This window comes from Zingiber officinale, chromosome 5A (genome assembly GCF_018446385.1).
Source record: "Zingiber officinale cultivar Zhangliang chromosome 5A, Zo_v1.1, whole genome shotgun sequence".
Classification (NCBI taxonomy): Eukaryota; Viridiplantae; Streptophyta; class Magnoliopsida; order Zingiberales; family Zingiberaceae; genus Zingiber; species Zingiber officinale.
The window spans coordinates 137,643,725-137,659,389 of NC_055994.1; the positions used below are offsets into that span (position 1 = coordinate 137,643,725).

Sequence of the window (15,665 nt, forward strand, 5' to 3'; positions counted from 1 at the left end):
ACCTTATAAAAGTCAAAATAAATAATGGATAGCATATTTGAACTCCTTACAATATCAGAAATCCACATGAATTGAAATGGGTGCAATCAGAGCTCTCTAGGTCCATCAGTGGATTTTGACCTAGAGAGCTCCGATTGCACCCATTTCAGTTCCTGTGGATTTTTGATATTGCAAGGAGTTCAAATATACTATCCATTGTTTATTTTGACTTCTATAAGGTGTTAAAATATCATAATAAAAAAATCAGCAAAAGACCTCCACATTAGGCCTGATATGAATCATATCAGGCCCATGTTGGGCCTGAATGATTCCATATCAGGCCCAACGTGGGCCTGAATGATTCCATATCAGGCCCAACGTGGGCCTAATATGATTTTATATCAGGCCCAATATGGGTTTTGATCAAAAGTGATAATCTTTGAGCTTACCAAATCATATTAGGTCCAATGTGGATTTTGATCAAAAGTGATAATCTTTGAGCTTACTGTATTGAGAGATCGAATTTCTCTAACCACATAAGGTTTCTTTATAGATATTTTATAGCTTTTAGTGATTAAATAATTTTGATTTATTTGCATAGTTTTGTTATTTTATTGATACCCACCTACTTTTAACAAGTTGCTCTTATCTAAAATTTGTGTCATTAACCCTTAGTGGACCATGAGTGATTCTATACTGTTTGCTTTACATAAAATCTACAATTTCAGCACAAACATGTTAGCTTGGTATTTTAGAGTATTTCGTTGTCAGTTAATTGCCTTTGTTTATCTAATGAAGAACCTTATATTTGCACTTAATCCTTCTATACTTCAAATCATCATGGGTCTTAGTTGGTCCAGATGATAAACTTGTTGGTTTATTTAAGTTTCTTTTCATTGTTGTATCCTCACAGAAGTAAAATAGAATTTTTCATTATTAGGCATTGTACATTAATTTTCTCCAGGTTAGGCCTGATATGATACATATCAGACCCAACATGGAGATTTTTACCAGTTTTACCTTATTATATTTTTAACACCCTTGATAAGCCAAAATAAATAATGAATAGCATATTTAAACTCCTTGTAACCTCAGAAATCCACAGGAATTGAAATGGGTGTAATCTGAGGTCTCTAGATCCATCAGTGGGTTTTGACCAAAACTCACTGATAGACTTAAAGAGCTCTGATTGCACTTATTTCAATTCCTGTGGATTGCTGAGATTACAAGGAGTTCAAATTTGCTATTCATGATTTTTTTTTACTTCTCTAAATGTATTAAAATGTTTTAAAAAGTTAATTAAATCTTATATATCGTTGGACTAAAAAAGAGGAAAGAGAGAAAGGAAAAATAAAAAAATAAAAGAAGCTGCATGCATAGGAGCTAGGAAAGAGAAGATGGAGAAAAGAAAAACGACAAAAAAATATTAGATTTGTTAGAAGAGTGAAAAAAGAAGTGCATTTGAAAAAGTGTATCTTTTGATAAATAACAAAATAATATACATCTTTTGGTCAAGATTTATAGGTACGTGATTTGGTAAATTGTCATTATGAATGCTTTCATTAAAATAAATAAAAATGTTATAGTTTGTGAATGCTTTCACTAAAATAATAAAGCAGCTTATCCAACTATGAAAATACCTAAATAAATAAATAAACAATGTGGTATTCTATGAACAACAATGTCAAACCATTTAGCAAAAAGCAACTCAGCATTTTTTGAATTTACAGTCTTGTGCCTTATTTTGGAAACTGAATATTTATAACCAACTCATTAAAGCCTTCAAATCAAGAAGAATCGAAAGCAAAAACTCAGTAGAAATGAGGAGAAATAATTTCACACTGCTCCAATGCCCACACAATAGATCCATGCCACATGAACACACAGGACTTTTAACAAACAATCAAATTATAATGGGGAGAGTCAGGTCATCACTGACGCTGGGTATCACATATACTTCACCATCAAATTTCTCCCCCTTTCATTTCCCATTAATATATAATTTTATTATGCAAGTTCTCTTCCTGAAAGCATACAGTTCCTGGTACACTAAAAGCTATACCAAATTATGTGGTGTATATCTCTCGAAAACACAGACTAAGTGGTGGAGTAAGAAATGATTGAGAGGTGGAGTAAGAAATGATACTAATGTAATTAAAATGGAGCTAATACTGTCCCAAGGGGGTTCAACACCAAAGGCTTGGTAGATGCATCACTTAATTCTAAGGGGCATTCATGTGTCTCCAAATATCATCTTCTGAATGTGCCGTATCGGGAGATGAAAAAATTGTAGTCTGGATGTTCTACTTGACGAAGGCGAAGCCAATCATCTGCCTTTTGAAGCAGTGAGCTTAATTGATGTTGCTCGTGCTGCCCATCAGACCTCCAAAGGGATCCTCGAAACTTGTACGAAGCAAGTCCAAAGACAGGCAGAGTTAGCTTTGATGGCTTGTCTGATTTCTGGGCACTTCTAACAGAACGAGCTCCAGCATCAGCAGATTGTGGGATGGTTCCATCTGTGGAGGGGAAAAAAAAGTACGTTGGAAAACCAAGAGCGAGTATAATAGAACCCGGTGTTATTTTCATGAATGCAGAATGGTAAAACTTCAAATTGGTCTTTGGTTGTTAGAGGAAATAAATCATATAATATGTCTTGCTCATACAAAACAGTATTGAATAATGATCAGGAGTACCTAAAAATATAACTGAAACTGCAGTTTAAAAATTATTCCGGAATTTAACAACAATGCTTAACTTTTGAGTTCTCAGGTGATCACGTGTTAGACTTATCAAAAGTGTTTTTCCTCATTATGGCCAAAAGATATTGCAATGCAGTAAGAGTTCATCAAGGAGTAAAAAAGTACATGTTGTAGGCACTTTTAAGAGAATGAGATACCACATCAACAGTTCTAAGCACTACTAAGAGAATGAGCTCTTGTATCCAGTTATTGTGAAACAACTCCATCTCTCGAGATACCCGAAGTACATTTAATAAACAAGAGCAATAGCTGTATCCTCCGGATGCTATAGATATTTCACAGCAATAACAAAGTAAATCCTCACAAATTAGCGAGTCCACAAATAGAGGAAGAGACTAATCTTATTTCACACTAGCAACTAGGAATTTGATTATCAATCTTCATTCATTCTTAAGGATACATAATTTCTCTGCCAATGCTACTTAAGAAGTATTTTCAAAATTTAATCGACAATGCCTACATTTTAAATTCTCAATGTGGAAATATTAGACTTGTTTGAAGTGAGTGAGGTCATTGAAGCATTTTAATCACTTCATATTGGAACAAAAATTTAATGAAAGCATCAGCCAGTTCTTCATATTGGAGCAAAACCAAATTTAGTCATAGCGCAAGCTAACAACAAATTCAAGATGCAAGCTTTACTGCCATTGGTTCAGGATGTAAATATCATTAATTACTACAATGAGATAATGGAATTATGGACCAAAAGTCGTGCTTATAATAAGGCAATAGCTGCTTACGTTTAGGAGTTGCCAAATGATGGAATGTCAAAAAACAAGCATCCAAATCCTTTAATGTTGGGCCCGTAGGTATTCTGTATATTGGATACCTGCAATACAAAGAAGATTTCATACTATGAGTGAACCTATCAGAGTACAGAGAGGAACATCCAAGTACATGTAATCTTAACAATTTGGCTGATGAAGAATATATGGTGGTATACTGAAGAAGCATACCATGCAACAGACATCCAACTTGATGAATGTAGATCACAACTTTTGTATGTCTTAAGTCTTGGAAATTTACTTGCAAGGGCATTTACCTGCAATAGATATAAGTAGTGAAAAATACAGCATTATAAGACAAATATATTTGTCAGTATATTCAAGACCAGTCTTGCCTTGTTAGCAAGAGGTTCTCTTCCATATGGTGGGTCTCTCTCTAGGTATTGGAATGCAGGAGTTAGTGGAGTGCCAGCATTGCCATCATCACTAGGGCCTCCTTGTGCATTATGATTGGTAGTTTCCAAGGATGCAAATCTTTGTTGTATTCGATCTACACTTGAACAACTGCCATCACTGCTAGTATCCAGGCAATGATCTCCATCACTTTCGTCATCATCTTGCCTTACCACAAGCAATAGAGTTAACTTGTATGAACATTTGCATTCAGTTATGGTTATAGCACCCCTAAACTTGACATTGATAGCCCAAATGAAAAGATACAGATAAGGAAAAGTGTCCTTAGTTCAGGAGGATGGTGCCCATCTTTGGAGGGGAAGTAACTTTTGAGTACCAATAGTATTTATATTTAGGAATGGAACAATTATCAATCAATCATTGCATGCCATCTTATGGAAGTATCATGGATTAAAGGTAATACTGATGGCATTTTGAGACTATTCATACTTGCAAAGAAAAAACTTCCTGATCATGCTATAATTAGATTTCATGTATAGCAACTAGCAAACCTAATAGTGCAAGAATCCTATTTTAATACCCTACTATTTGTAAAGTTGTAATATTCCTGTTCACACCAAGATTAGCTTAGAACATTTGCAAATATATGTATCATCTTATGATTTGTTTTGATTAATGCTGAAAAGATCTACTTCCGTTAGCCCTCCATCATCAAAATGTTTCAATAGATATCCTTCAGTTGTTCAATACTAAAATAAACCATATAACTAGATGCTTAACGGTCAATGGTTGAAATATATCTTTAGCTCAGATCGTAGAAAAATTAAAGATCATACTTAGACTTAGAATTATCCATCACTAAATTAAAAAAATGTATATCCCATGCACACTCAGTAGGTAATGTTGAAATGAAAAACCTTTTGTGGAGCAAGGCAGACAAGACAACAGACATGTATTAGTGCATTTAACGAACACAGACAGATTGCAATGTCAAGCTTGACAAGAGAAAGACAGTTACTATGTCAAAAATATTTGAAGTCTATGTAGAATGCTAAAAGTTACAAAGGCCAAAAATTCATTATATTATAAATTGAAAATTCATTATGTATGAAGTGAAACTCATATTCTACAAATTAATATAGCTATTCAGCTGTACCCTAAACTTGATCATTATCAGCATTTAACTTGCATGCCTTCTAGTTCAAGAAGCATTTGTGTAAAACAAATGATTTCATAGCTTAGTTGAATTAATGACCACCGGCTAGTTTGACTGGACCTTGATGCCAGAGAGGATAGTGATTATCTTGCGAGCTAACAAGAAAGAGGAATTGAGGAGAAGGCAAGAAGGGAACGTTATTAATAATTGAGGGATGAATATTCATACGACTAAACGTGTTTATATAGACCCTATACGCTAAGACAGAGAAAGGAAAGAAATCCCAATTTATGGAACTCAATTCCAATCTTGTAAAAAAAAAAAATCTTACCAGAAAAGGAAATTCTCGGACAGAAATCAAAATTAATAAAATAGGATGCTAATATAGACAAGCCAGAAATATCAACGAGAGCCTAAAAATCAAAAATACCCTAAAAATCATAAAAACGAAAATTACTAAAAATAGTATTAAAATCTTTGGGAGCTCGACGAGAGCCTAAACATTGCTTTTTGCCCGAAACTTGGCAGTTACGAGTTCCCCCTAATAAATGTAGATCTCTGAATTCTGCACACGTGGTCGTTGACGGAGCCTATTCCAAGTACCAAGTCAAAAGTTACGACCCTTTGAAGTTCAAGGGTATGTTGGGTTGGTCCTGCACCACGCTCCCCTGGTTGAAAAGAACTCGCCCTCGAATTCATAGTAGCCTCATCAGCATCCACCAGTAAGGAGTCAAGTGCTTCACATTGAAGACATCAAATGTCTTCAAATGACTACGAAGGCGCAACAGCATTGTCGTTGATCTTCTACAATATCTCACACAATCCAATCTTCTGATCCTTCAGCTTATTGTACTCGCCAACATGAAAATGATCACTAGTTAAAACAACCCAGACAAAATCTTTGACCTCAAACAGTACACGACGATGATGATCAACCCCAGTTTTTATATTTGGTATTGCTATCCAGAATTGTCAGTTTCACCTGCTCATAAATGTCCCGTGTCATCTCATCTGCTTTATAACTAAATTGTCCTACACGTGGAACAGGGGCCAAGTCCAAAACCCGGATGTGTTCCACCTATAAACAATCTCAAGATGACTCAAACCTATTGTCCTGTTTCTCGATCTATTATAGGCAAACTCTGCTTGAATGCCAAGTCTCACTACTTCGGCACATCTCAAAAGATTGCCCAGACTCCACCTCGGTTTGTCCATTTGTCTGAGGGTGGTAGACATTACTAACGTTCAACCGCGTTCTCCGTAAGCTCTTTCAGAAATGACTGATGAACTTGGTATCTCGATCTAAAGTCATGGATCAAGGAACGTCATATGAATGCACAATCTCCTTAAAGTAAAGATGAACAATCCGGACAACATCCTTAATTTTCTTGCAAGATACGAAATGTGCCAAATCTGTCAACTTTAACAAGAAATGAATCTGAGGTTTGTTGGGTGCATGGTAATCCTAATATAAAATCCGTACTGACATCGAACCAAGGAGCTTCATGAACTGATAAGGAAGTGTATGAGCATATATTGGTGAGAACCCCCTTAAACCGCTAGCATACAAAACATCCGTCCACAAAGTGAGCCACATCACTTGTTAACTTGGGCCAATAAAAATCGACAAAGATGAGGGTTAACATCTTATCAGATCCAAAGTGTCCTTTATTATGAAACTCACTCATGATCTGCTGCCTCTCTAATATGGAACGCACAACTACAATCCACGAAATAGATCACAATTATACAAAAAAAAAATCATGTCCATAACCATCATATACCTCTTCGAATATCCTTCCGAATGATGGATCAGCTATGTACATATCTAGAAAAACCTCAAAGCAAGCAACGCTGGTACTCATGGTGGTGAGTCATGAAGAATGACAACTCAAGGCATCTGTGACACGATTCAGACTTCTAGCTTAATGTCTAAAGGTGAACTCCTGTAAGGCATCCACTTGGCATATCGTCTGTTCAGCTTGTGATGATCATTGATATACTTCAATGCTTCATGATTAGTAAACATGATGATCTACTTCTGCACTAGGTAGTGACGCTAATATTTCAAGTACTGAACAATGACATAGAACTCCAAATCGTAGGCAGAATAATTCCTCTTGGATCCGGACAACTTCTCACAGAAGAAAGCAATTAGACGCCCAAACTGACTTAGAACCAATACTAATGCCATATGCATCTCAGTTGACCTCGAACACTTGGTCAAAATTAGGAAATGCTAGAACTGGTGCCTTGATCATCTTCTGCTTGACCAATTGAAAACTAGCTTCTACTTCTTCAGACCACTTGAATCTCATCCCTTGAGACACTCAATGATCAGAGCAATCAGAGTGCTGAAATTTCTAATGAAGTCAAGTCATGGAAACTCCGGACATCGTGCAAGAACCTTGGCTGAGGCCACTCCAAAAATGCATCTATCTTTACTTGATCTGCATTCACACCATGCCAAGAAAAGTTACCGATGTAGTAAAGAAAGAACACTTTGTATGTTGATAAATTAACATTGTCTTCGGTTTTTCAAAAATAGCACGGAAGTGATTGAAGTGTGATGCCCATGTCAGACTGTAGATGAGAATATCATCAAAGTAAACCACCACAAACTCTTCCATGAAAGGCCACAGGATTTGATGCATAAGCTTCATGAAGGTGTTGGCACATTGGACAATCCAAAAGGCCTGACCATCTACTCACATAGCTCATGTTACGTCCTGAATGTTGTTTTCCATTCATCTCCCGGCCTTATCCTAAACTGGGGGTATCCACTTTTAAGGTCAATTTTTGAGAAGACCCTAGAACAAAATAACTGATCCAACATGTTGTCCAGACAAGGAATTGGAAACCTATACTTCCCTATAATCTTATTGATGGATCTGCTGTCATACGTCATGAACCATCCTTCTTTGGTACTAGTAGGGAAGGAATTGCACATGGACTCATGCTCTCACAAATATAGCCCCTCACAAGTAATTCCACCACTTGTTGCTGCAATTCTTCAGTCTCCTTAGGGCTAAGGTGATATGCTGGTCAGTTAGGCAAAATGGAAATTATTTAAAAAAAAATAGTAATCAAATCTTCGAAGGCTCCGACGAGGGCCTAAACGTTGCTTTTTTGGGCCCGAAATTTGGTGGTTACGATCCAGTAACAAATGTAGATCTTTGAATTCTGCACGTGTGGCTGCCGACAAAGCTCAATTTCGAATCTCGAGTCAAAAGTTATGACCCTTAAGTTCAAGGGGTCAGGTTGGGTTGGTCCTACATCAAACCTAACCATAATCTGGACTAAGAAAACGACTATGTTCCAGAGAAGTCAAACACCAATCAAACAAAGGAAACCAAGTCAAAGCAAATTGATCAGGGAATATCAGCCTAATTTTCCAATCTTTTTGTCATATTATACCATTAAGGTCGAGTCCTAAAATTGATGCAAATAGTCCAATGACTAGTGGTATTGATTTAAAATCAATGATACCAGTCAGGTGGAATCGAGCTGAAATTGATAAACTTTTAAAGGTCACTCTGCAGTTGAATGCCCACTATATTCAAGGTAGTAGTACTAAAATGCACTAAGAGATTTGCTTCCTTTTATTTTTTGCCTAATGTTGTACTACTTTATAAAAAAATAATTAATGTAAATGATCAATAATAGTTCAGCAATCTTGACACATGTATTGCACAAAAGTTTGAGGTGCTTCACAAAACTGAATTGCATATTGAATGATCAGATGTGGTGTAGACCATTTGCATGCACTAACATATAATGATCCTAGCTTAACTTCAAACGAAGGATGTGAGAAAACACAAATGAATTGAGTAAAAGAAGGATGAGATAAGCGGAGTTAAAATAAAATCATTAAGAAAGTTCTTTTCCAACAGGGTAGTCCATACATTGACTAAGCAAACTACCTACCATAGTAAAGATAGGGCAACAAACATACAAACATACAAACACTTGAAATGAAAATGATTGAGCAGTAGATAGCAGTGAATTAACACAATGATTGAGATAAATAGTTCCAGGCAGTTTCTAATCTCATATATTGGACACATGTTTTTTTTTTTAAATTTAGACAATCAAAATTGATGAATATCTCAATAGTTGAAGGTGAAGCATAAAACCCATTCTGAAATCAATCCAATATGCCATTTCAAAGGCTCAAAAGTAAAAAATAAAAATAAAAATGCAGTTATAGGAACACTATTTAACAAGACCACCACATAAGCGCCTTAGTGACCACATCTGTAGCAGGAATCAAATTGAATCCACAATGGCTGCATTAGGATCACGCTGGGTAAACTAAAACTTATTTTACTAAAGCATGTCCAAGTTAATCCTGATTGATTAAGCCAGTTTTACCCAAATAAATGTCTCCCATGGATCATAGGCAGGTCAACATGTAAACTTTCTTTTATGTGAATGGACTAATTGTTTCAGTTTGGTTGGCACACATTGTTAATGTTGTGTTTAGTTAGATATGTACAATATTTTATATGGAATTATGGATAAAATAAGATAATTATTTAATAGGCTGTGTTGTGGGCAAAATACAACTATACTCAACTGGAACAGGGCCCGAGCCTGAGTTTCTTCTTGATCTAGGCAAAAAAGTTGGATTCAGCCAGGGGAAAAGAACTTGGCAACCTGTCAAGCCAATAGGTCTTACTGGTAGTTGGTCTCCCTGGTGCCTTGGATCGGTGCCAAACTGCTATCACACCTACAATAAGAAACAGGGGCTAAAACAATGTGGTAGATTGTTGGACCCTTTAAATTTTGAGGGCCATTTACCTCCTAGTCCAGGTAGGGGGTATTCGTATGCCTGTAGGGGGCGTAAGGCAATGTTTCACCATGAGTTCCCTTCTTTGGGATGTGCATCAAGCTCTCAATGTATGTATTTTTAGTCTGTGTTGCATGTGCATGTGTGTCTGTGCCCACATGATGCGTCATGAACCAAGATTGCTACTAGCAGTCTAGACCAAGCTCTTAGTGAGGGCCCACATTACATGGTCATAGGGGTGATTAACAGCTACATCAATTAATCATATATGTTATTTTTATATTGATTGCTTAGGTTAATTAATCTAATATTATGCAAGAGATGGAAAACTACAAAATCTAGGATGTGCATATGCAATAGCACCAAGCATACACAAATTGCATTTGCCTTTTAAACCCATGGAAATGGAAAAAAGAAAGTGTAAGGTGAGAGTTCAAATTTTTTTTTGTAACAACAATGTTCTTATGCAACCCACAAAAAAAAACATTCGCATTAAGTGGTCATAACATCATCAAAGTCAAGGCTGTAGAACTAAAAGAATGCTTAGGCGGTAGCACCATTTAGTATAATACAAAATGTTCACTAGTACACCAAATTCCAACATTTTTATATCAACAGAACAAGAAATGAGTATACATCATTCATGATCTATTTAAAGTGGTATTCTCATTGTTTATAGGAGAAAGACATATGGAAATTAATGCAGCTAGATGCTAAGACAAATCAGAAGCAACATCAGCTTTGTGCACAATAATATTCACGATGGCTACTTCCAATGTGCTTGTAGATCACAGTTTTGCACCTGACTATATGGCAGGAATGTCGAGATGGCTAACAATAGCTCATCGCAAACTATTAGGATGCTTTTATTTTCATGAATAAAAATAGAATAATCAAAGCATTCAGGGGAGTTGGGCTAAGTTTTAAACTCCTGCAGAGTCCAGCCAAAAGAATATGAGCTTTATTGAACAATATATCAGAAAAAACATAGAAATCGTTAGGCAGCATTTTGACATAGACAATGTCAGACATCCACATGGCATTAAAAGTAAGCATTAATAATTGTAACAGATTGATGAATTCCAGTAGAGAACTAGAAAGCAAAATCACTGAATGAATCAAGCAATCTCCTATGTATACCTTGAGCTCAATCTGGAGTTCGAGGCATCCACAAATATCTGAACAGCAGAAAGATATGGCACATAGTACTGCACGACAGAGTCGACCCCGTTCAGCACCAGCGGCACCCCGGCACCATAAGCGCTCCACTCTTTGAAATTCTCCCACAGATCTCCAAGGCAAAAGCATGGCTGATAATGCAGCGCTGTGCTGCCATTCCTCAAATCTCTCACGCTTGTCTGCGGCAACTCAAAAGGTGAGACCTACACAACATCAATAGAACAATTGCAGAAGACAGGAAATGGAACTCCTTTCTCGTGTTTCATCGAACCTTAGAAGAGTATTGAGCGGGGACGACTGGTGTGATCTCCGCAAGGAGCCGGTCGAGGTTCCCTGCGGTAGGCGGCAGCGTCGGCTGGGGAGACGCAGGCAAGGGCGGGACCGACGGCTTGGACGACGACTCGTCCGATTGGGCCCTGCTCACAGCAACCTCGCGCGACTCTACAGGAGCCGACGCCGCAGGCGGAGATGGCCGTGGTTTAGACCGTGCCGGCCGCTGCATCGGGGGTTGCTGCTGCTGATTCTGGACTTTTTGGCTCTGCTGTTGCTGTTCATTCAGCCTCCTGAGGGCAGGAGGGCTGTAAAAGCGATCGTCACCGTGGAAGCGGGCCGACGACGAGCCACTGGAGGCGACCATATCGGCGGAGGACGGAAGGGAAAATTCGACGAATTAGCAACACTCTAGATCCCCGTATGGATCTATGGAATAGGAGGATTCGCGAAGGCGTCAATGGCGATCGATTTTGCTTCTATTGTTCTTGATTTTAGGGTTTTGGGGAGAACTGCGAGGGGGTCCAGGGGGAGATCTATTGGGCGATTTTGTTGGAGGAGGACGAGTGTGGTTCTCCGCCTCCCTTCGGTTCTTAGGCAAACTTGGAGATTCAGTCACCGCAATCGGTAACCACACCGCACGCTTCCTTCGATTCTGGGCGAGTATAGATTTTCCAACCATCTGCGCAATAAACGGCTAAATATTTTAATAAATTATGTAATAAAAAATATATATTCTAATATGCATATTTTATTCACAAAGTTTATAAGATTTGATATCTTATTACATCTTTATTTTTTTAAAAAAAATTATTTGACTTTTTTTTTTTTTTGTAATGTATGATCGATAAAATGCTGAAAATATTGAAACCATGCAAGATTAATCATGAGAAATTGTGAAAGGTAAAAGAAAATAGTCAAAGAGCCGTGGACTTTTGAGAAAGTATTACGACTTAGTCTTCCGTCATTAACTTTACTCTTTCATTTGATTAATTATAGTAAACTTATTTAGTCAACTCAAGTTTTAAGTTGAATTAAGATTCTATTTTAGTTTGTTTGACCTTCCAACACACATAACATCTATCAAACAACTTTTAACTACCTCAAAGGTTCAACACTCTAAGCCCTAAGTAGACCGTCCATCGCCCGCGTAATCATATATCATATAACCCTAAATCCTAAGTCACTATTCCAAAGACTAGTAGTCATCCGTAATTTACTTCTTCCGTGTTAAGCACTGGGGACGAACATATTCACCTTTTGTCATCATATATCATACAATTTAGATTCTCAAATGTAGCGCGGATGGATCATCGAGCGCATAGGCGACAAGCGGACTCAATCTCCACAGCAACTGTTCATCTTAAGAATAGAAACACTCAAGGAAATTTGTTACAATTCAAAGAGGAAACCCATCAGTCAGTACATACATGTGTGCCCAGAACGGTAAAAAAAAGGGAAACCATGTGCTAAATTGCTGTACACCTAATAACGCATCGACTAATTTACAGATGTTTGTTGTCACAGCACATAAACTTCATCCAAAGATCAAGCAATGCCTTGAATCTGTTCCGCTGCTTATCGTAACCTTATCCGGCAGCCATAGAAAGTACTGACTGACAAGCTTTGGTGATCCACACACAAGAACCAGCCCACATCTTCTGTTGTCCTAAGATGACTATAGAGGCATCAAGATTTGGCTCCTTTCGATGGCTGTTTGAGTAAAATCAGATTACTTCAGTTAATGAGAAGAAGGCGATACTTTTAAGTTCAAGAAAGCTTAAACTTTCAGAAACCATTTATCTTCTCTAAAGAAAAACAAAGGAAAGCAGCCATTATTTCGCTATAAATCATTAGCAAATTGCAAAACATTAAGAAAGAACAAGAATTTGGAGTAAGAATATCACCTTCTTAGGTATCTTAGTGGTTGCGTCGGAGTCGACGGGTGTTGAAGCTTTCAAAATCTGAAACGAACATAACAGTTTCTCGTCTATGCTCAAAAGAGCACCCACATTATCGAATTCACCACAATAGTTTGGTGCTGAAAAAATTGTGACTAATCTTCTGTGAGCAAAAAACTCGTAGCCGTCCTCCACTACCTGTAAAAATCAACAACTTTACCACCATCACCAAGCGATAATAAAGGGAAAAAAAAAATACAATACTCACTTGGTGAGCCCGACAAATAAGATCAAGATCATTTTTCTCCAAAAATTCAACAAGCTTATCAGCACCAAAAGTTACTGAAATTCCACGATCACTCTCACCCCACCCTTTTGCAACAGGATCAGGATCAGACCAAAGCAAGTCACAGAGAAGACCATAATCTGGAATCTCAGTCGGTCTTGGGATATTCCGAATATCATACATGTTTTGCAACTCAGGTGAAAGGCCACCATGCATGCACAAGATTTTTTCATCTATCAGGGCAGAAAATGGCAAGCAGTTGAAGCAATCACAGAATGTTTTCCAGAGCCGAACATTAAATCTCCTTTTGCACTCGTCATAAAAGCCATACACTCTGTTGATTTTAGCATCTTCATGATTTCCTCTTAGAAGGAACACTTTGTCGGGATACTTCACTTTATAAGCTAGAAGCAAGCATATAGTTTCCAAGCTATACTTGCCCCTATCTACATAATCCCCAAGAAACAAATAGGATGAATGAGGGGGGAAGCCACCAGTTTCAAATAACTTCAACAAGTCAATATATTGCCCATGTATATCACCTGCATCAAAAGTAACACTTCAAAAATAAGCTCTTGTGCAGCTTCTCATACAGAATAATCAGGATAGCAAATAAGATGGCTCTAACATAGATTTGAAGTCAACATCACCACATTACAAATTGGGCACACAAGTTTTGTGGAAAACAAACATCTCCTATAACGAAAGAGAAAACTACAAGTCAATGTCGGGACTTCTGAATGATTTTTTTTAGAATAGTAAGTCAATGTTAGAACTAACAGAAGGAAACCATTGCAGATATGCCATATTTCTCATTTACTTATTTTGGGTTCATTACAAGAAGTGTTGAGGCATGATAATGGTGTGTAGATACCTCGAAATTGTCCAACAAAGAAAACACTAAAGACAACAAGAGCTCAAAAGCTTTATCATCTGTGTCAATTGTAGAACATGAATAATCAAAGAGAGCTCCTAGCAAGAAACTCAGTCTTTTGAAAAATGAAAGCTACGGAGAGAAGATAAGAAGATATGAAACAATGATAAATGCAGGAGGTGATGAAACAACTGGATTCACTGCGCCAGCTGAAATCTTGAGAGAGCATTTTATCATACATAACTAAAATGACTGAGGAACACAGAACGCAGAGTGTTTGAATATAATTCATATACAGCTGAGCTCCCCAATAGTAGTCTTTCCTCTTTTCCCTTGACTTCTTAATACAAGCGGTCAACCCTAAACCTTCTTCAGTCCAATCCAATTGGCATAGAATCTCAAACTAAACTATAGGTTCGGATGCAAAAAATATAAGCCAAAATATATGCATCCAAAAAGAAAATTAGCATAATGAATCGGAAACCACAAGATCAACGCGAAGAAGAAGTGTTTACGCTTCCCTATCGGCGAACATCATATAAATCATATTAATTTCTAGTATAAACTCCCCTTTGACCAAAGCAATTTCATTATTCGAAAGTCACAATCGTTCCGTCTTCGAGTAGTTATCCGTAGAGAAAAGAAAAAACTCAACATTCGATTGCACACAGATAGCGGAAGTGGATAACGGGAATTGACCGCAGATCTTGATGGGAGCGCGGAGCTCGAGGAGATTCGGCTGCGAGAGGAGCACTTTCTTCGCCTCCACGCAGAGCTGCCGGATCTCCGCCTCAAAGAGCTGCACCTGCCGTCCGCCGCCGATGAGCAGCCGGCTTATGACGTCGTCGAGCATAGAGCTATCCATGGCCCCAATCGAGGCCCTCGTCATCATCATCTTCGCTACCCTGCCCTCGCTCCGAGTATTCCCAATTCCAAGCAGGCGCCAGGCGACTCCCGTGGGGGGAAAAAAATTAATCAGAGCTTTGAGCACCACCGCTCCGACGCCAAGTCCAGGCTCCAGGCGATAAAAAGGACGCCTTTTTTGTTATTGAGGGGAAGAAAGCGCGTCGCAGCGCCATCACCGTTGGAACAAGATTTGTGAAGCTTGCATCCGTCCGATTAAGCGCGTGGCGCTGCCGCACCCGGCAAACCGAGAGAAAACTCAATCGCGCTCGAAAATGGCACTTGCGTACCGGCACCCATAAATTACCACGACAAAAAAAAGGGTCCTACACACAAAGAAATGAGTGGGTGAGTGGATAATTGTAAAACGAGAACAAAAACTGGGTTGCAGGCCGCAAGATGTGACGTTGCTTGTTCGACCGATATA

The 15,665-nt window shown here is 38.0% G+C and overlaps 2 protein-coding genes across 2 annotated transcripts; both read right to left on the minus strand.

Annotated features, from left to right (window-relative positions):
- Window positions 1-1,869: 1,869 nt before the first annotated feature.
- Window positions 1,870-11,890, minus strand: LOC121982046. Its single transcript, XM_042534903.1, has 6 exons — window positions 11,276-11,890; window positions 10,966-11,183; window positions 3,859-4,084; window positions 3,695-3,780; window positions 3,479-3,567; window positions 1,870-2,495 (listed from the first exon to the last, which is right to left on the minus strand). Exons 1-6 carry the CDS (start codon window positions 11,639-11,641, stop codon window positions 2,230-2,232), a joined length of 1,251 nt encoding a protein of 416 aa, XP_042390837.1. The 5' UTR covers window positions 11,642-11,890; the 3' UTR covers window positions 1,870-2,229.
- A 747-nt stretch (window positions 11,891-12,637) lies between these two features.
- On the minus strand, window positions 12,638-15,369 carry LOC121982047 (serine/threonine-protein phosphatase PP1-like). The gene is made up of 4 exons (XM_042534904.1): window positions 15,035-15,369; window positions 13,444-14,003; window positions 13,182-13,373; window positions 12,638-12,987 (listed from the first exon to the last, which is right to left on the minus strand). Exons 1-4 carry the CDS (start codon window positions 15,228-15,230, stop codon window positions 12,964-12,966), a joined length of 972 nt encoding a protein of 323 aa, XP_042390838.1. The 5' UTR covers window positions 15,231-15,369; the 3' UTR covers window positions 12,638-12,963.
- Window positions 15,370-15,665: the final 296 nt, after the last annotated feature.

Excerpts from the sequence above, each read along its gene's own strand:
- LOC121982047 (XM_042534904.1), bottom strand. The coding sequence starts at position 15,230 with ATGATGATGACGAGGGCCTCGATTGGGGCCATGGATAGCTCTATGCTC. Across the intron at positions 13,374-13,443 it reads TTATTTGTCGGGCTCACCAA|GTAGTGGAGGACGGCTACGA; the intron begins GTGAGTATTGTA and ends TGATTTTTACAG. Across the intron at positions 12,988-13,181 it reads CCACTAAGATACCTAAGAAG|CCATCGAAAGGAGCCAAATC; the intron begins GTGATATTCTTA and ends TTACTCAAACAG.
- LOC121982046 (XM_042534903.1), bottom strand. The coding sequence starts at position 11,641 with ATGGTCGCCTCCAGTGGCTCGTCGTCGGCCCGCTTCCACGGTGACGAT. Across the intron at positions 3,781-3,858 it reads GAGAACCTCTTGCTAACAAG|GTAAATGCCCTTGCAAGTAA; the intron begins GCAAGACTGGTC and ends TATCTATTGCAG. Across the intron at positions 2,496-3,478 it reads TCATTTGGCAACTCCTAAAC|ATGGAACCATCCCACAATCT; the intron begins GTAAGCAGCTAT and ends TCCCCTCCACAG.